At 33.2% G+C, this 21,507-nt stretch overlaps 1 protein-coding gene across 1 annotated transcript; it reads right to left on the bottom strand.

Annotated features, from left to right (window-relative positions):
* Positions 1 to 19,776: 19,776 nt before the first annotated feature.
* LOC149246632 (uncharacterized) lies at positions 19,777 to 20,185 on the bottom strand. Its single transcript, XM_089455728.1, has one exon. The coding sequence runs from the start codon at positions 20,108 to 20,110 to the stop codon at positions 19,871 to 19,873; it is 240 nt and encodes a 79-aa protein (XP_089311854.1). The 5' UTR covers positions 20,111 to 20,185; the 3' UTR covers positions 19,777 to 19,870.
* Between the last annotated feature and the right edge of the window lie 1,322 nt (positions 20,186 to 21,507).

Genomic DNA, 21,507 nt, shown 5'->3' with positions numbered 1-21,507 from the left:
TTGGCTGGCTCTTCCTCGCTATCTCATCTCTTCTTACTTAATCTCCCTCATCCGCAGGCATTAACTCCAGTTAACTTTTAATGAGGATTTTCATTCCAAGCACTACTCGGGCAGCTTCAGACTTTCGAAGCAAGGGAAAAATTCGATCAAGAATCTGAGTACTATTGTCCCCTACCTATTCACGATCAGAAGACCTCAAACTCAGAACTGCAATAAGGATAAGAAGAGCTCCTTCCCTGTTTTCAATATGTCTGGTAATCCCTTGGAATAGATTGAAAACAACAATAGTTGCGCGCTCTGCAGGGCAAATTGCTTCATGATTGGGCGCTTCATCAAAACTCTCAATGAGCTCAGGGCTGAAATGGAAACTGAAAATAAATCCAAGAAGAAAAAGTTCGAGAAGCAGAAAGCAGAGATCAAAGGTCTAAAATAAAAATGCCAACATTTGGAAGAAGTGGTGAGCTTCATTAAAACACTGAACCGAAGCAAGCAAGGCAAAGCCTCGACCAAGTTCAGCAACAAGAAAGACAAGCCCCCCGAGGATTCTGTCAATCAGTTTTGGTGACCTCCTTGATAATTTACTATGTTATGTAAATTTTGTGTATTGTTAAGACAGTTCGTCCGACGATATAGTTGCATTGTTTTTCAAATTCTAAGAAGCAAGATCAATGTTTGGGAGGACAGGATTGCGTTCCCCTTTTGCACCTCCCTCACTGATCTTCCCTCTCCACATGTACTGGGACCTTGTCCCCTCATTGTTGTTTTATAATATATCAGTACCCGACCTTGTAAAATATATATATATATATATATATATATATATATATATATATATTGCAGTAGAGCTGGAAATGCTATTTTGTAGGATCGGGGCATAAGTTTTATGAAAGCATTGGTTCGTTAAGAATTGAAATGCACCGGGGCGTTAATTGCAAACAATACCAGTGCTTGAAGAACTAAATGCCCTGATGTTGTCATTTAAAAAAAAAAAATCGATCATGCAAAAAAGATGTCGTCACGATGCTTTTATATAACATAATGCACCAATGCATGCTTATGTTATGAACGCACCGGTTTTTTGTATGAAAAATTCTTTCTTTTTTTTTAAACATCGATCTGTGACAATGTGATTATTGTAATTTTTAAAATCTGTTATTCATCGAAAAATCGACATATATCTTAAAAAAAAATCATAAAAATTAAAATTTGATCAGTGCATTTGTATATGATGTTTGGATTAATTTGTTATATTATGAGATTTTGTATCTCTTCATCATAATATTTAATTAGTGTTGTAACATTTCACAACGACATTGAATAACAATAGAGTAAATTAAGATGTATTTCATTATATATAGATAAGAGACTATTTTTCATACAAAATAAGATTGTTATTGGTAACCCCTTGTATTTCAATAACACTATGTCCATTACATTAATTAAAATGTTTGATTTTCACAGACAATTATTTCAAAAAATAAAACAGGTTGCGTTGATATCCAAATAGATCATCATTCTTTGTTGGAATTGTTGTTAGTGCTTGAGCTACTTCCATGATTTGGGTTATTTGGATGAATGTTTTGTTGATTGCATCGATTGTTTTTGTCTTATTGATCTTGTTCCATTTGAAAACATAAAAATAAAGTGTAATGAGTGTATATACATTGGTGAGAATAATGGAAATTGAAATAACTAATATACATCAATGTAAATTGAATAACAATGTAACATAGAAAAATGTGACCCATAAAATGTACACATGGTTTTAAACCCAAGTCCCATGCTTTGCTGCAACAAGTCTTTTGTTGGCATAGTTCCATACCTTGTTTTCTGCATGTTTTAAATCCCATTATAAATCATATATTTAATATAAGGGATTTTATTGTTCTATTAATTATAAAATCAAAGAAGTAAAACAACATAGATACTTACAAATTTCACAACTAATTTTTGATATGCCAACATATATTTACAGCCCATATTTAACCGAATGTCAATCAATTCTTCTCATGGCTCTTCTTTGTATGTTAGCATCTATTTGAAGACATTCAATGATTTTTGTTGTAAAACAACTTAAAATATACGAAAATGAAACCTTGAGTTGTTATAAGGAAATATTAATAATTACTCACAAACTTTGATATCAATTTTCTTCTTCCTTGTCATCATGTTTTATATGGAATGTTTGAACATTTCGGATTTGGACATGGATTTATAGATGTGGAAGGAGGTGCTTCACCAGTTCGAAGATGATGGTTCTCATGTATGACAGACTTAGCAAGAATACTCAAATTTACAAATGAGTGACACTCGGGACATTTTACTTCTAATGAAGAAAAATTTACAATCTGTGCAAACTCAAATAATGAAATATGACGACAAGGATTTAAAATAGAACTGGAGCAAGCGGTATCTACAATGCTTGGATCTTGATAAGCTGATGAGCTTCTGCAGGCTTGTTCTATTCTTCTGCGGTCTATTGTGGATCTTCTGGGAAAAGACAGGACAACAGAGGATTGATTTTCTTGGATATCTGCAGAAGTTATTTTTCTCAAAGCAGGAGGCTTGGGATTAGAAACGACCCAGTGTTCTGGGAAAGTGAGATCTTCCCAACGAATAGTCTGGTGTTCAATTTTCTGATTTTTTGAGTCAGTCAAAACAACAACACTAGACTTGGAATCTTTACTGGGTGCATGGAGGACGACTGGATACAAAGTATTAGTATGCCAGAAACAACCCCTTGTCTGGATAGCAATGTTATGTCTCTTCTTATGCATATCAAATCCGGTGGTTTGGATTTGTAGTTGTAGGATTTGATCAATAGTTTCATCAAAGACATAAACTGAGAAATTTGGATAACAGTCAAAATAGACTGGGCCATTAGACAAAGGAGCAACTATTCCTCCTATCAATGAATTGGTATATTTGTTATGGGTTAAGTCTCTGACAGTGGCTAACACAAAAGTATTCAGGCCTTGATGGGTCAGAGGATTTATGCCGATTCTAATACATCCCAAATGCAAATATTTGGTTTTAAGCCTCTTTGCTTCAGCTTGTAATTGTTTTGGATCAAGAAGAGGGATAGACTGTACACTATCAGAGTTTTCTTGGATCTGGCTTATTGACTCTTTAATACTGATTCTAGTAGCAGCTTTTAAGTGAAATACAGACAGATCTGAATAAACTTCTGATGCAGCAATGCTAGGAAGTTGCCATCTTGCAGATGGCTGTGTTTCTTCATATTCTAGTTCGGCTTGGTTTAACACACGACTAGAACAAGATGCAAACATATCTTTGAGGGGATTCTCATTTACAGATAATTCTCTTTCTTCTATATCGTGGAAAGAAATAGACTTTCTGAAAGGTTCCATTTCAATACAGAGTGTTTTTCTGAGTACTAACCTGAACCAAACGCTTTGGCTTTGATACCAATTTTTAGCAGGGGCTTCTCACACAAGCTTGCTCGACCTTTGGCCTTGCTGCGTCTCTTCGATTGCCTTCAACTATCTTCCTTTACATGAACCCAACGTGAACCCATACACGAACCTACTTGGATATTTCTCGCTGTGTCGAACTTTCACACGGCTTCCCTCGCCTTTTAACGGTCTGGCGTCCCTTCTATCCTTTGGCGAACTTTTGGCGAACTTCAAGGCAAAGATAAATTGAAAACAACTACTACACAACAGACATTTACTCAAGCGCACAAGTACTCAAATGCGGAATGAACAACAACACTCTTCTCATATTATTTCAGAAAATGGAATTGATTACAATGTATCCCTTCCAGAGATCGACTGTGTTTGCATTTATCGGACTTTCGGCTTCTCACAGAGGAGAAAGCACTACCGAAGGCTTCCTGGCAACACACAGACTCTATCTCAGAATATACAGACTCAAGACTCTAAACTCTACTAGATCCGGCCACTTTAGATTCTTACCAGTGCCGAGCACACTGATACGCAGGCTTCTCAGATCTCTAAGACTCTAAGACTCTCAAACTCCGAATGCCTTGAATGAGCCTTACCCCTTTCTTATATAGGAAAAGGAGGGGACAAACATCCAGACATTGGGCCGACAAACTTTTGGTACTAATATTCTGTCAGTCATGGAGATGTGGCTCAAAGCGCACCAAAGGTCGGAGAAGTGCTCCGAGTCTCGTGACTGAAGAATCTTTGTACAGGAAAACACTGTGGATGATTTATCAAATCCACGGAAAATACCTTGACAAAATATTTATAAGGTAGATGCTTTTGTACAAAAAATCCCACGAGAAACTGGTCATGAATAGTCCTCGTGACTAGACATCATTATTTTACAAAGTGGAACCTTTTAAGGACAGGTCCACGGGAACTTCTAAAAGACTGTGATTTCGGGGAACCGAAATCTTTTATATAGATTTTCATCCCATGATTTAATAAAAATCCTCCTGACAATCATGGGTTTATTTGCAAGAAAATACTTGAAAATTAATATTTAATGCTAAATAATTTTTTGTATATGTACAAATTCAATCATGATTACATACATTTGAAGCACATTGTTGTTGATATGACTCTTTCTGTGATGCAATTATGTCCATTTCTTTGACTATCCCCTTGTAAACTTTTTTGGACATTCTTATTAGCATGTTTCACATATCAGCCCGTTGCTCATTTGAGATTTTCATAATCTTCCTGAAAAAAGTAATAAACTATTTTTATATTGATATATGAAAACTAAATATAACAAAATAGATATTAATAAATAAATGGTTTGTATTAATATATACATATAATTCTAGAAAATCATTTTAATTAGGAATATTACCTTTTGAATGATTTTTTTTTGTTATTGTATATTTTTGCTCTTGTAAGTTTGACATGTTTCATTGGTCATTTCTCTGGAAACGCTTCGTGTAATTTAGATATAATTTGGTTCTTAGAATCATTGGATTGATTTTTGTATTGTAAGTGAAAAGCAATTCTATACGTTTGTTCCATTGAATCCCTGAGTCATAATTTTGTAAACTCCCCCCTCCCACCCTTTTGATTAACCTCCAACACCACTCCAAATGAGCTCATTAGAGAAATTTTGAGGTATGAAATGAGTCTCCTAAGAAAAATGTACAACCAAAATAAATTGTATAAGAACCAATAGGATTCAAGATGATGATGTCAATCATGGGGGATGATTCACCATTTTTAGAGTAAAAAGTAAAAAGATTATAAATAATAAACTAATAAAACTATTTTTTTCAACTCGTATTTTCAACCTATCTCCCTATGTTTTTACTCAAATTTCGAGCGGGAGTACTCACTGAATGCAAAATTTAATTCCTCATCCAAGGAGTACCCATGTTGCATACTTTTGATGGACCCTGCTACAGGAAAAATGAGAAACACATGAAAAAACATGATTGCAATCACATTTTTCATGTATTTCTCATTTTTCATGTAACATGGTCCATCAAAAGTATACAACATGGGTACTCCTTGGATGAGGACTCTAATTTTGCATCCAACGAGTGTTCTTGCTCGAAATTTGAGTAAACTCATAGGGAGATAAGTTGAAAATACAAGTTGCAAAAGCAGTATTTTCTTTTCCCTCTAAAATTTGATGATGTAATATAATCTTATTTTATTATTTCCACTATTATTTTATAATTTCTTTAGGAGGTCCATTTTAGATCTCAAAGTTCTTCTAATGAAAGACGAATTCATCATCATTTATATGTTCCATAATTTTTATTTTCTTAGAATGACATTGATCTTTTTATTTGTTGTTTCTCCCTGTAGAACATTAAACATATATGAATTAATAGATTATTTGAAACATGTTATCTAATATTCTTAAGTATATTATTAATGAAAAAAGAGACTCATATTGAATAGTATTTTTTCATTCACCTGATTCATCTTTTTGCAATTTTTCTATCAAGCTTTTACCTTCTTCTGCATTTAGATTAGAAATAATCTTATCCGCATTCTTCATTTTGTGGCTCTGCATGACACACACTAACCAATACATATTAGTTAAATTTATATATAGTTCAAACATATTAATTTTGTAAATAATTTACAAAGGACTTGTTTTCTCTACTTTTTTCAATGTGTTATCATTGTATCGATCAATATTTTTGTTACTTGACATATTCTCAGACATTTTTTTATCAATATACAACTTGTACCATTCAATACAGAAACCATTAAATATATTTTATACATAAATCAAATAATTTCATCCAAAATGAGCTCTGGTAACTGGTGCATTTAGGCCATTAAATACACCCGAAGTTTAATTGTTCAGTGCCATCAACGATTTTTTTTAAAATAATTTTAAATTATGATAGTGCAATTTGTAATGAAACACATTGCAATGACTTAATGGTGCTATTTGGTAGAGGCGCATCAATGTGTTATATTACACTGGGAGCACTGGTGAACAGATTGGACATAACCTACAGGGTTATAATACACTGATGTGTTGTATTATACAAGGTGCATGGGTATGTTATATTACATTAGTGCACTGTGAAACATACGTTGTTTTAAAAAAAAATGGACATGGCCGATAGGTTTTGGATCTAATTCAATAAGCGATTCCCCTACTTTACATGTCAAACACCCTATATATAGTAACTACACAAACCCATTAAATCTAAAATGCCTAAAATGAAAAACTCTAATTGTGAAGTGGTAGAGGGGTTTGAACTCTAAGTTGAAATTTTGCAGACACATAAGAAAAAAGCAGCAAGGTTTTAAGATAAGTATTGTTGTTGTTGTTGTTTTTTTTCCCTGAATTTTAATTAAATTTAAATATGAATAGAGGGCATAAAAATTTGTACTAGTAAAATCAATAGTAAATTTTTATTTTTAATTTCATTTTTGAATTGTGAACAAATCTAATAGAAATTGTAAAAAAAATTAACAGTAAAATCATTAGTAAAATTTAAAATTTTTGATATGGAGGGTTTTGAGTGAATCACCATACCTTTCAAATTTTGATCTTTCTGTAGTTCCAAAATATTATGCTTCTCCATAGTTCTCCCAATATGTCTCTCTTGCAAATGATTCACTTTTAATTAAACCTTAACAGAAATTGTAAATTTTTTTATTAGTAAAATCAACAATAAAATTTAATTTTTTTTCTATGCAAGGTTTTGAGTGAATCACCATATCTTTTAGCTTCTGATCTTCTAAATAATTATGTTGCTCCAAAGTATTTTGTTGCTGCACAATGCTCCTGGTATGTCTTTCTTGCAAATCATTCTCTGAAAATTTTGGGAAACTAATGAAATAATGAATAAATTTTTACTATTTAAAAGACTTTATGAAATGAGATTTCAAAAAATCAATTGTTGCTCATTTTTTAATCTTAAGAAAAAGAAAAAAATCACAGTTTGTTTTGTTTTGTTTTTGTTTTTGTTTTTGTTTTTTGGTTTTTTCACTTAATTTGAACATCAATGCATTCAATAATAAAGAGCACTGGTGTATTTACAAGTAAAGTGCACCGGCATTGTTGAGGCACCAAATTATTTCAACACATCGACATGATACCCTTTTTTTTCAAAATCCCAAAACAGTGCGATTAATATTTTAACGCAACGGTGTAGTTTGTATTTAAATGTATCAATGTTGTATCATAGTTTCAACCATACTAAATTTTGTAATTTTTAAAAATATCTTTGTATTGTTTTTTAAAGTAAGTCGTTTTGCATGCAATTTCATATATAAAATTTTGATATAAGTTCACCAATACATAATTTCTAATAAATATTATTTGATAAAAATAAACATCATGATGATAACCATATAACAGACATAAAAATCATCTAAGATACACATTCGTATTCACTACCATCATATAATTATATACACTTCTAGCACATATAAACGTCATTAGCTAGCACACAAACTTAATAATCTAACAAGACATCATCACATCTAACTAAACACAAACATTGTAATCTAACATCATCATCGTGATCACATCTAACAAAAAACAAACATTGTAATCTAGCATCATCACCACACATTCTCAAATTAATATACATCTCATGTCAAATAATTGTTATCACATACAGATATATCTGTAAGCACATTAAATAAGAATATATATAGGTTTTAACCCTATACAAAAATTACATGCAAATGAATTTGTAACAGTCCAAAAATAAATATCTAATTTAACATTAAATTTAAATGAGAGTGGCACTTACCTAGCCCAATAAACATGTGATTAATAAAACTAAATTCAACTGTGAATAGTGCTTACCTGTGGTAGAAGTAGGCTTACCCCAATAAGGTTTTGGGGACGACTCTCCACCCAACCGTAAGCTCAATTGTGCAAAGATTTGCTACCACTGGTCACCCCCAAGCCCTCAATCAACGTACTACTGCCAGTGACTCCTATGTCTTAGAACACCATTCTCCCAAGAGAATGAAAGACAAAATCTCGGAAAGATGGAATGCAGGAATGTCTTTCATCTTCCTCACCATCTATTAAATAGAACAACATTGGAAGGGGAACCACATGCACACACTCTATGTGTCTACATGCAACTTTCTTTTGATTTTTTAGCTTCCTTGTTTTATTTCTTTACTTTTCTTTTGATTTTTAGCTTTCTTGTTTTATTTTCTTCTTTTTGATAGTTTTCTTGTTTTATTTCTATTTATTCTTATTTAGAGCTTTAGTATAGTTATTACTATTTTTATTTTTAATATCATTTATTATTTAACATTTATGATTTATTATTTTTATTATTTATTATTAAGGGGAGGGATATTACATACTCTCCCACTTTAAGGAACTTCGTCCCGAAGTTAAGTTGAATTATTTATTATTTATTATTTTTATTATTTATTATTTTATTTACTTCATGTTGCCAACACCCTCTGCTGAACTAGTATAACCAGCAGGCATCGAAAGTCCCCAACACCCCGAGAAATCTCAAGGAATCTCTGTCCTTTTTCCCACTTTCGGCACCAGGCATAAGCCTGACCCAGTCTGTATCCTAGTCCAAGGCTCGCGCCTGACTCAGACCTCATCTGCCCCAAGGTAGGCATCCGGTCCGGTACTCAATGACCTCGGGCATCTCGCAAGGCTGGCCCACTCCCTCCATAACTACTAAGGCGCACAACCCCAGGCATCGAATTCCTTTACATCCCTTCCAGACTTCGTCATCCCAATCCAATACTAGGCACCTAGCCTAGAACATCAGGCATGTGGCCTCCTCAAGATGGTCTCATAGTTCTTCTAGAGCTATCCATCAAGAGTTATACACAAGACAAAGGAACCACTGGCATATGTAGTGTTGATTGAGTTTATCCCTAGCCCATATGGTGTTACTTATTCTCTCTCATGCGTATGGGCTCATATGAGATCATCAAATAAACCGGCCCTTTCGGCCCATTTGTGGAGTCCTGTGAATCATCACACCTCAACATAAAACCAATGCATTAGCTATACCATCATAGTATCATAGAAAATAATCCACATGCCAAGTCTTTCATGTCATCATGAGAACATTCATCATTGTTAATCGCAAAAAATAACGAATTGTATGCTCATGCATGTCATAAATTTGTATGCAACTATCACATGCTTCACCTCATGAAATACCATCATAAGTTATAACATCAACATATTTTCATCAAAAATATATCATGACCTCACGTGATAAATGAAACACATGTCAATATACATCTTATCATAACATCATGATCTCTATGAATATCATACCCATTATGAGCATTCAACATCGTTATAATAACAGATAAATAAAAAAGCATCACATATACCCTCATACCATCACATCATGAAACATCATTAATATGATAACCATCTCAATACTTATCAAATATAGAACAACAATGCACTTTAAGCATTATTATCATGAACTGATTTCATTTAATTATATAAACAATGAATACTAACTATGAATTAAGATTATTCAACATCCCTCTAAGATCTATGTTATCTCATGAATACTATTATTGTCATGTTTTCATCAAGATACCAATTGCTTTCCAATATTCATTTTCACTTCTTTCAACTAGGAAGTTGACAATTCATTAAGTACATCATGAACCTCATCAGCTTTGAAATTTAATCTCTCGTCATATTTTCTTCCTTCCTCAATATATTACTAGCCTTACAACATTCCTTAAATTATTAATATTGGATTTTACATCAATTTACACCTTTGCCTTACTGTCTCATTATATTCATCCTTAGTTAATCATTTGAAGCCCAAAGCCACTATCATCCATAAAAAGGTTTCATATGCTTGTTGTGCTTGGTAACTCCTTCCATTTCCCATGGTAAAAACTTGATAAATTCTTTTGCAAAAGCCTCAATATCATGAATCCAGTACATCCTCTATTAATTGATTTTCTCTTCTCTTATCAATCTATGTGTAGTCCCTCTCAAGGTTTCATTATATAATTCTTTTTCCTAGGCTTCATGTTTGGTGTTTAATATTAGTCTACATAGTCTATATCATTTTCCAACAATTAATCATCATTTTCGTCCTAGTTTATCACTTGACATTCTCATCAATTACAAGTATTCTCAACTTCCAATTTAGACACTTTTAAATCTTCCAATTTTGCATCTACTTGCAAAGTTATCCAATTCCCATCATACAAATATTCATGCAGTTATTACTTCTATAACCCAATGTTACCATAATTTCATTATCGCCTTTATTAAAAAAATTTGTGCATGCTATAGGGAGCATAAAAAAATGTCATCATTCCTTGGCTTCTTCTTAACATATGGAATTTCTTAATGACATGAATTGCTTATTATAACTTTTTGATCTAACCACTAGGATGCCTACAAACTCTAACAAAAGATATTGAAAGAATTGTTTACAACTTTTGACCAATACAAAAAAATAGACGCAACCATAACTATCATTATACACAAATTGGACAAGAAAATAATCTTCACCAAGTCAAGAACTTGCATCAACTACAAACTTAAACCACATTTCACCAATTTCATTATTAATGATTCTTATGAGATTTATGTATAACTTGATCTTTTTTTTTTTTTTTTTTTTACCATATCCATATAAAGTGTATTCAAATTCTGAAATAATACTTATTTGTAACCATATTGAATATCGTAATTTCACTACTAAAATATATAATACATTATGGAATTTGACAAAATATTATGATTAATAACAAAATGCATGATTGGATTTTAAAACAGATCATTCAAGAAATCACTTAGTTTAGAAAATATGGCTACTATTAAATTCCCTAACATTAAATATATATATACAATATAAACCATAATTAAAATATTATAATTTCTTATTAACTTATAATTCAAGTTCACCATATATATATAAAGTTATATATTGAATAAATCAGCGTTCTCAAAGGAGAATCAAAATAATAAGAGCCGTCAATATCTCGTTGTTGTCATTTCTTAAAGAAGATTTTATTTATTTATTGTGCAAGTTTGTTAATGGAAAAGAATTCAAATTTATAGTGGGATGAAATGTAAGTATTTATATGCCACTTCTCCCAGTTATATTGGAATTGATTTTAAGTTGTATCAAATTTACATAAGTTCTATGTCTAACATTGATGCTACAGTCAATCCTAATATAATTTTATGATGATACTCATCCTTTCATTGTTGCCGCTAACAAGCGTATGGTCGTTGTATAGTTTAAGGAATACCTTCATACTCATACTCCTATTTTTATACATTCTAATTCATTAGCGTCATTTTAAACACCTAATTTGGAATATGAACAGTGTGCACAAATTGCAGATTTGACATTATAGGTTGGTTTAAAAAATTAATAAATCAAATTTGAAGGAATAAAAATGTAATCTCGCTCAGGCAGAATTTGAGTTTGCAAATTCCAACCGGTTAAAATTTAAGAGTTTGGATAATTTCCTATAATTGAAAACACCAAGTTTTCCTATATACTTTCTCCAGGGCAAAATCCTACTCATCATGAGCCAAAAAAAAAACAAAGAATCTCATTGAAATCCCACTATAAAATGGCTAAATCAATTAAATCAAGAAAAATCAGAACAACTTAGTTAAAAATCAGTATGCAGGATGAACAGATTGCTACAACACTGCAAAGACAATGTAGGAATTAATAAAGTAACATAAATTCGGAGTAATTCCTTCAAAAATTTTCTTTCAATCTGCTGTGTTAGTGCAATGATATTCTACTTTTCAGGAATCAGGGCACAGAATTTGGAAAGAAATAATAATTTATTCAAAAGATAGAGAGAAAGTATTACCCATACCTGAAATGAGATTTGAACGGCGTAGAGTCTATTTCAACGATAAAAGGAAGAGATGATCATTTATTGGGTAAAGAGATTCATGAATTCAAAAGTCAACAGAGAGTTTATTGGCCTGACAATTGTATGGAGCAAATCGTACTTCAAACTCACAATCTAAAACTCTCTCTACAGGCAATCAATTTCTCTTCTTCAATGCACATGAAATCATCTCATAGACAATGGATTTCTTCAATCCAATTTCAAGTAACAGGATTTCCCAGTAAGATAAACACGATTCCAAGCACAACTATTTGATTCATACAAGTTTTAAGTGGGAAAGAAACTCGATTGCGGATCTGTCCACTCTTCAACTACAAATTAAAACAAGGGCACAGAAACCATGAACCTTGTAATTTTTTTATTTTATTTTTTTTAAAGCGGAGACTAGAGATTCTAATTCCGTTTTATAGACATACTTAAATCAAACAGTTCTCTAGACCATTTACTAAAAGTACCCTTCTCATTTTTCCGCAGCTTCAAAATAGAATTACCTTCCTGCTTGCACAATATCCGGTTGTGCAAGGCTTATCCTCCTTCAAACACCAAACCAGTTTTTACTTATCATGCACAATAATAAGAAGAAGTTTACATCCTTTGAACAATTTCAATGATGATCCATGGAATTTTCTAACAAGACAAACTTTTGGTGATATATGCGGTTTCAAAATATGATCCTTAACAGTCGAAAAGTTTTACAAAATTTTAACGAAATCTTCATAATTAACAATACGAGGAACAAAAGGATTTGCCTAGATATCTCTACTTGCAACAAATATATCAAATATATGGTTTTCCTGGTTTCTAATCACTAAACACCATAGTTGTAACCCTACAAACCACTCACAATCAAACCCTTAAACAACCTGCAACCTTCAATTATGCAAACTCCAACACCACAGCCTTACTCTGGTTATCCCCATACAGGCAGACAGTTTAATTAAAATTAGTGATTTCTCTAGCTTTGCACACCATTAAGCTTCTTATTCAGCAGGATAAACTTGATTAAATTGTGCATATTCCTGATCATTAACCATGGATACCGATCTGATTATTTCACGAAGCTTGAGGCCACTGCCTCACGGGACATATACTGACGCCATCTTTACAGACACAGAAGAATAGCATAAAAAAGGAAATAAAATGACAAAAAGCCCACGCAAAGTGAAAAAGTAAATTCAGCGTAACTCACCTGGAATCCCGGTACAGAAATCTGAACAGTGCCACTCCTACTGCATACAGAAATTTTTTTCTCAGTTATACTGAATAAGTCTTTGGTTTCTTGGTTTGGTTGTATTGTAAGTGGACGCTGAAGAAAAAGCAATGACAAATCTTCATTCCAATTCCTATTTTCATCTGGATTTGAATGGCTCCTCCTTCACTTCTATTCCCATTGCCAATGCCAACGTTCGTCATTCTCAATCATAACCAGAAGAAAAATTGGAGTACCAGCTTCATCAGAAAGCATAACAATAATAACCAGAATGAAATTCGAATTCCCGCTCCAATTCCTCTACTGCCGGATACCTGCGCTTATCGGTGGATAATGCAAATGGATGCAAAACTCTGAAGGAGGTCTACGCTCGCAGAAAAAGGAGGGATTGGCTACGATGGCCGGGCCACGGTTCCCATGCTGTGGGATAAGTTGAGAAATGATGTTGTTAATAACGAAAGCGCCGATATTATCGATATATTGAATTCCGATTTCAATCAAGTCGCCAAATATCCCCAATTGGATCTCTCGCCCCCTTCTTTTTTTTAGAGACCAAATACACAGGTGGAATGATATTATATATCCGAATGTCAATAATGGAGTTTACAGATGTGGGAAGTGCATGTCGATTACCAAAATTAAATAACCAAACTAAAAAAAATTCGGACAAAAATGATTGCAGAAACAAATTATCTTTCAGAACCACAATATAAATAAATTTATGATAAACGAGTTTTATCTGATGCCTATCATAAAACACACACCACTCGGTTTATGTTGTTGTAGAACCCGCAAACAATTGTAAAAAATGGCTAATAAATTAATGAAAACAAATCAAAATGCGGAAATCTAGAAACCCTGATTCCAAAGTTCAGTTGCCGTGGAAATTACTCGTAGGAAAGTAAGCATCCTGTAACTTTCAACAACAAGTCAAGTTAAAAATCCCAACAAATAAATTTTTTTCTAAGATGCCCATAGGCCCTAAGGGTTGAGCCAAAGCTCTGATACCATATGTAACAGTCCAAAAATAAATATCTAATTTAACATTAAATTTAAATGAGAGTGGCACTTACCTAGCCCAATAAACATGTAATTAATAAAACTAAATTCAACTATGAATAGTGCTTACCTGTGGTAGAAGTAGGCTTACCGCAACAAGGTTTTGGGGACGACTCTCCACCCAACCGTAGGCTCAATTGTGCAAAGATTTGCTACAACTGGCCACCCCCGAGCCCTCAATCAACGTACTACTGCCAGTGACTCCTATGTCTTAGAACACCATTCTCCCAAGAGAATGAAAGACAGAATCTCGGAAAGATGGAATGCAGGAATGCCTCTCATCTTCCTCACCATCTATTAAATAGAACAACATTGGAAGGGGAACCACATGCACACACTCCATGTGTCTACATGCAACTTTCTTTTGATTTTTTAGCTTTCTTGTTTTATTTCTTTACTTTTCTTTTGATTTTTAGCTTTCTTGTTTTATTTTCTTCTTTTTGATAGTTTTCTTGTTTTATTTCTATTTATTCTTATTTAGAGCTTTAGTATAGTTATTACTATTTTTATTTTTAATATCATTTATTATTTAACATTTATGATTTATTATTTTTATTATTTATTATTATTTATTCTTTATATTATTAATTATTATTTTTGTATTATTTATTATTTTTATTATTTATTATTAAGCGGAGGGATATTACAGAATTCTTAAAACAAAAAAATATACAATGCCGAGAACATAGAACAGATATACACAGAAATTTCTCTTAGGTCCCAAAACCGAGACTACGAGATTAATTTATCATTATATTCCTTTCAATGTTACAATGCATATATATACATGTCGAAGCATTCATAAGCCCCAATCCATTAACCCTAGATTAGAACATAATCATACTTCCATTGACTGAATCTACAAACCATCATGCCCAAAACCATGTGCAAAACCCATTCACAAAACCATGGGTAGGTCCATCCACCATCTTTGGGTCCGCCCAAATATTATTGGGTCCACATAAAAAAAAACTCATTGGCCATTGCCCCGACTCTTTGTACGGTGGCTACTGCGCCCTTGCAAAATCTCCGACAGGGGGGTGTTTCCCCCCTTATGACCACCCTGCTGCACCCAATGCAACATACAACGCGTGGGACTAGTCGTGGAAATAACATAACACATACCCAACAATATATAACATGACCTAACAATATAAATATCAAAACCAACATATAAATTAAGCACATAAACATGAACAAAAAAATGCACTATATATATATATATATATATATATATATATATATATATGTAAGTCAAATAAATACAATCAAATATTTGATATAATAGACTTAGTAGTGCCAATCTGTTTTGTAGCAAAAGACGATGGATGGTCAACCACTGCCTCAACATCTGCCGAACTCTGAGGTGGAGGAGGAGGTGGTTGGTCTGCAGTAGAAGATGATGGATGGTCGACTACTGCCTCAATGTCTATCAAACTCTGAGGTGGAGTAGGAGGTGGCTAGTCTACTCTATCAGGAGAAACATGAGGCACATCCTCTAGCTCTTGCATATGATCATCAAGGGAATGACGAGGAGGTGTACTACCAAAAGGATCACTGACACCCTAACCATGATTTGATGAAGTGGAACTGCGTGAAGGCCCATCTGACATATTGGATACTGCCATGCCCTACATCCCTCATCACTACTACTAGCCTACTAGCTTTGACGATATGATGCATAAGAGTCAACATCTCACGTGGAGAGTCTCTCAAGAGATCCACAAACCTAGGATTTGCACTAATGTCTCGAAACCTCATAGTGTGGACTCCCTCCTCAACCAAAACTCTAGACAATATATCGCAGTAGTCTGTCCTAAATCTCATATCATCCCTACAAGCCTAGATGCCTACACCCCCCTGAGGATGTGCCTCACCCTCTTGGGCGTCACACATGTCATCATCTACTCCCTTCGGTGGGGGAGGAGGCATGTTTCCAAGCAACATGTCAATGCCTACAAAATACATAGTACACAATAATAACTAGACAATTTCATTAAACATTTTAATAAAACAAGTTAACGAACGTGCTAGAATAAATTTTATTCTAATTAATTAAGATAATAAAATGAAACTAGATTAATTTAACGAAAGCACTAATATTACATCTATCATCTTCGGGTTCATCTAGTGTGAAGAGGATGTTAGGACATTGTCTCTAATCAATACCCATGTACGGATGCATAAACAAAATAAACACATGGTCGTCCTCACTGGTCAGTAACGCCAGTGCCTTGGTGGAAAGATTGGTCAGATACTCCAACGGACCCCTCTTGGGCATCATCTAGCCCCACATTCACACTTGTACATCAGTCATCAACCTAGAAGGGAAATAGTCAAATGTAGGGCTCGTCCTTGGAAACCTCTCAAACAATAAACAAAAAAGATTTGAAACTAAAGGGAAGTTCATCCTCCCATGTATCATCACACACCATCTATTTAAATCCATACAAAATTGCCTCAAAAAAACGACAGACCGTTGTTGGGACTCAGAAATGTCATATTTTCATCCACCTTTTTCTTCACTATTCCTTACATTTCATCATCCCATTAACCTTTTATCATGTCATTTTCATATATACATTTGGGTTTCACCTTCTTATTTTCCATTTTATTCATTTTTGTATTACAAGTGAATTTATGATTAAATATTAAAAAATATACATAATTTTATATATATCTCAAGAATATGTGAGTTTTGTGATGTGTAGGAAATATGTGAAGAATTAATTCCAAGAGACTTCTCAAATATCTCCTCCACCATATTAAGGATATAATTATGCAAGCCTATTTCTAAGGAGAAAATCATGGAGGATTTGGTTGGCATATCTTATCCATATCTCCTCCACCATATTAAGGAGATAATTATGCAAGCCTATTCCTAAGGATAAAATCATGGAGGATTTGGTTAGCATATCTTATCCAAGATATGTGAGAGATTTTTGGAGGATTCAAAGGGATCATATTTTGTAATAATGGGAAAGTAGTTGAAAATGCTTGAGAGATTTGTGGAGGATTCAAAGGGATCATATCTTGTAATAATGGGAAATTAGTTGAGAGTGCTTGAGAGAATATTGGATACGTAATTATGAGATGGTTAGCTTCCTCATGTATATAAGAGAGTGCTCTCTCTTCATTTTGATAATAATGAATAATGGAAAGGAATTCTTAGTTTTTCATATTTTATTGTTATGCTTTCATGATTTGTAATTTGGTTCTTGTAATATAATTTGAGATAGTTTTATTGTTGTGAGCTCATATATGTTGTTTGTCATTCAAATTCTTCACATGTTGTATTGCTTTTCCAATTTCCTGCTTTCCTAGTTAGTGCTTCAATGCTTTTCTAGATTAATTTGATTTCAGTAATTTAGATTAGATTAGATTAGTTCCACTTCAGTCCTGCATATATAGTGCATGTGTCTCATAAGTTTACGAACCTTAGATTGACAAATTAAATAGTTGGGAAAATACTACAACAGAATTAAACGATAATATTTTCACCCAACATTTTGGCGCCGTTGCCGGGGAGGCACGATGGATTGAAGTTTAGTTTGATTTTTCATGCAAGTGTGAATTTCAATTTCTGCAAGTGTGTTTGATTTTCGCAACTGTGAAGAGTGTTTGATGAATTCATGGTTCATGGTTGTAATTGAAGAATTCAATTACTCAATTAATGAGTAGTCCTTGTAAGAGGGTTTAATTGAGTATTGAATTCAAGATTATTTCTGTGGTCCTTTTGTTTTTAATTCAATTTTTAGTGTGCTGATTTGGAAGAGTTTTTGTGAACTAAAACCTTGTAAAAGGACTAAAAACTCAAACAATTATTAGCACTTTGTTTTTAGAATCTCTTTCAACATGATTTTATAATGAGTGTCAGCTTGGAGCTACTCACTCAGATCCTTGCAGAATTCGGAATCTCCTCTTCCCTGGAAAAGGAGATCTTGACAAGAATTGATGAAAGTTCAACTAACTCCCCAAGAAATAAACGAAGATTCAACATCTGAAGAATCCTGCATATCTGATGACGAAAAATCATTCGAACAGGAGATTGAGGAAGAAGAACAACAGATCGGAGAAGAAGAACATGAGTTACAACATGATCTAAGTGAGAGAAACTGTGCCTATCAAAGCTTTATCGAACAATGGTTCCGGGTAAGTACTAGATTAGATTCGTATTTTTATTTTTATTTAGTTGATTTACAGATACAACAACTAGACTCATTCACTTTCGAATATTTTCATCCATCATTTAAAAAATTGTTACTGAATATATTGTTGTTACTGCTACGTGAATGGCTTCATTGGAAGTTTAATTACACATAACTATTTTTTTTTCTCTAATTAGTATAGAGTAGGTAGGCTTTCATTTTTAGTTTTTGCTTTCATTATCAGTTTTGCTTAGAATAAGTATGCTCTCCTCCGCGCTTAGTGCAATTGCGAGGATCAGAAAATAGGGATGATTTAGACTAATTTCAAGAATAAATAAATGTTTTTCAATATGCTTCATCAAAAACATCTTTCATTGTGTCCATTTGTTAAAAAAATTAAGTCTAGAGAAAGTTTAGTTTCTTTCTAAATTTTAGTTTTTCATTGATTAAAAAAAATATATTTAAAAACTAACCGTTTTTTTTTTTGTAAAGATAGGGTTAATTTCATTTTTTTTTAACTTTTAATAAAAAATATATATATAATAAAAAATAAAACAACCAACCAGCGCACTCACAAAAACAAAAAAATAAAACATAAAAAAATATTAAACGCATCGCCGAAAGGAGAAAAAGAAAAAAAATGCACTGTAGATTGCAGGCCCGAGACTGCAGATTCACCAACGCCATTTCTCAACATTTCTCAATGAATTTTGGTGGCAACGCTTCACCAGGCCTTGCTACAGCAGAGCAGAGACGTGCACAGAAGAAACCATTGCTTCTGCTGCATAATAAACTTGGAATTCAATCACTGCACCTACACATTTAAAACAATTTTGTCATAGCGTTCTCATACATATGCCTCGGGACTGAGACTTGGGGATTGCAGGTTATTAGTGCAAATCGAAAAAATGTAAACGAATTGTCAATACAAAAATGGAAAAGATGCCCTCCTCCATCGCAACTCCCTCATGCAACCGAGTAGAAATGAAACATAAGAACTCTTCCTATTAGAAAATAACCATAGGCATCAGAGAATAAACCATACAAAAAGGATTTGAAATGACAAAACATGTTAAAACTAAATTGTCATGAAAAAAAGCTCAAACAAAGCTAGGAATTGAACGTCAGTGCTCATGCAGAAAAATTCATCTCCTGTTCTGGTCCCTGAAGCCTTTCTCAGCCTCAGCCTTCAAAGTTTTTGAAGCTTGTTCAAGTTGTTCAAATAATTTCTCTCTTTGCTGAAGAGCTCTCTGAGAAATTTCTTCCAAAGCTTTCGATGATTTCACAGCAAATCTCTGAAATGAATGACTGTTGGCCAGGCGATCCACAACGAGTTCGTTCACTATGTAGGTGAGAACCCTGTGCATGAAATTTCTGCCCGCCATTTTGTCCCCTCAACCAACCTAAAACAAACCAACAAAGTTCTGTATAGCGCTTTGCGTTGGACACACAAACTTAGAACTTTATTAGGTCCATTGAGAGAAATTGCTAGGTTCAGCCGGACTTCGATCACAGGATTGAATAATAATGCGTATCAGATATCAAGAGGAAAAGAGCTTAACAGGCAATGTGCGCTAGACAAAAGCTGTGATTTTGTCAAGGGAAACTTCATGAAGATGCCTTTCTCCAACGATACTTTTGATGCAGTTTATGCAATTGAGGCTACCTGTCATGCACCAGATGCAGTTGGCTGCTACAAAGAGATAAAAAGAGTACTGAAACCTGGCCAACTGTTTGCGGCATATGAATGGTGCATGACTGACTCTTTTGACCCAAAGAATGAAGAACACCAGAAGATTAAGGCAAAAATTGAACTTGCAGATGTCTCATAGTCTTTGGCCGTTTTTTTTAATTAAGGTTAGTTTCTTTTATTGTTTTTATTATTAGTTTTGTTTTTAATAAATAAATAAATAAAATCGACATAAATAATAAATTAAAAACTTTTGTTTTTTTTTTTTTAATTTGTTATTTATTAATAAAAAAAATAAAAAAATAAAATAAAATAAAATTTCCCTCATTCATTCATAATACTTGTTCCCTAAGAAATACAAAAGCCTTTTCAAATGTTTTAAATCAATTTTCCTACAAACCAATAAAAACATTTTGAAAAAGTATTGCACAATCAATGAGTACATTGCATGGGGACATGCAATATTTCTAGATTGGGGGGAAATAAAGTATGTTGGATTTTATCATTTATTTTAAAGTGAATTTGTGGGCAAGAGTTAGGATGCATATACTAACAAGTGAAATGAGATTGGTGTTATGTGTAGGTCAACAAGAAGCTTATGCAGAAAGCTCAACATTACGATGTGACACCCTTTTTCATCCACAATTAGTGTAACTTTGAAAAATAATGGACATTTCATAAATTCTTGAAAATGAGCTAATTTGTTTTTGAGTCACTTCATACAGGAATGATCGATGGAGATGGCACACAAAGGTGACAATTTTTATGCAGGAATGGTGCTAAGTTTTTCAAAGTGAAGACAATCTAATGCAAAAGTGATTTTTCGAAATCACAATGAAACATGCATCATTGGACGCTTGAAGGAACTAATTCTTCACTGCACATATCATGACATTTTCCACTACACAAAAATCCTTTTGCATCATGACTACTCACCTATTTCCTTCCAAACGCCTAGACCATCCCTATGTTGCAGCCATCTTCCATTACCTTATCTTTCACAACTTCATGCACGCCTATTTTTCTGAATCGCATACATTCCTTTATCCTTTTCAGTTTATTTTTGCCTTCTAGTTTTCCTTTTGAATAAAA

Source organism: Pinus tabuliformis, chromosome 7 (assembly GCF_031772625.1).
Source record: "Pinus tabuliformis cultivar Carrire ecotype Pingquan chromosome 7, CPIR1, whole genome shotgun sequence".
Lineage (NCBI taxonomy): Eukaryota > Viridiplantae > Streptophyta > Pinopsida > Pinales > Pinaceae > Pinus > Pinus tabuliformis.
Note: the sequence above shows the minus strand (reverse complement) of the source record. Positions and strands in the feature narration are given on the sequence as shown.

Excerpts from the sequence above, each read along its gene's own strand:
- LOC149246632 (XM_089455728.1), bottom strand. The coding sequence starts at position 20,110 with ATGGCGGGCAGAAATTTCATGCACAGGGTTCTCACCTACATAGTGAAC.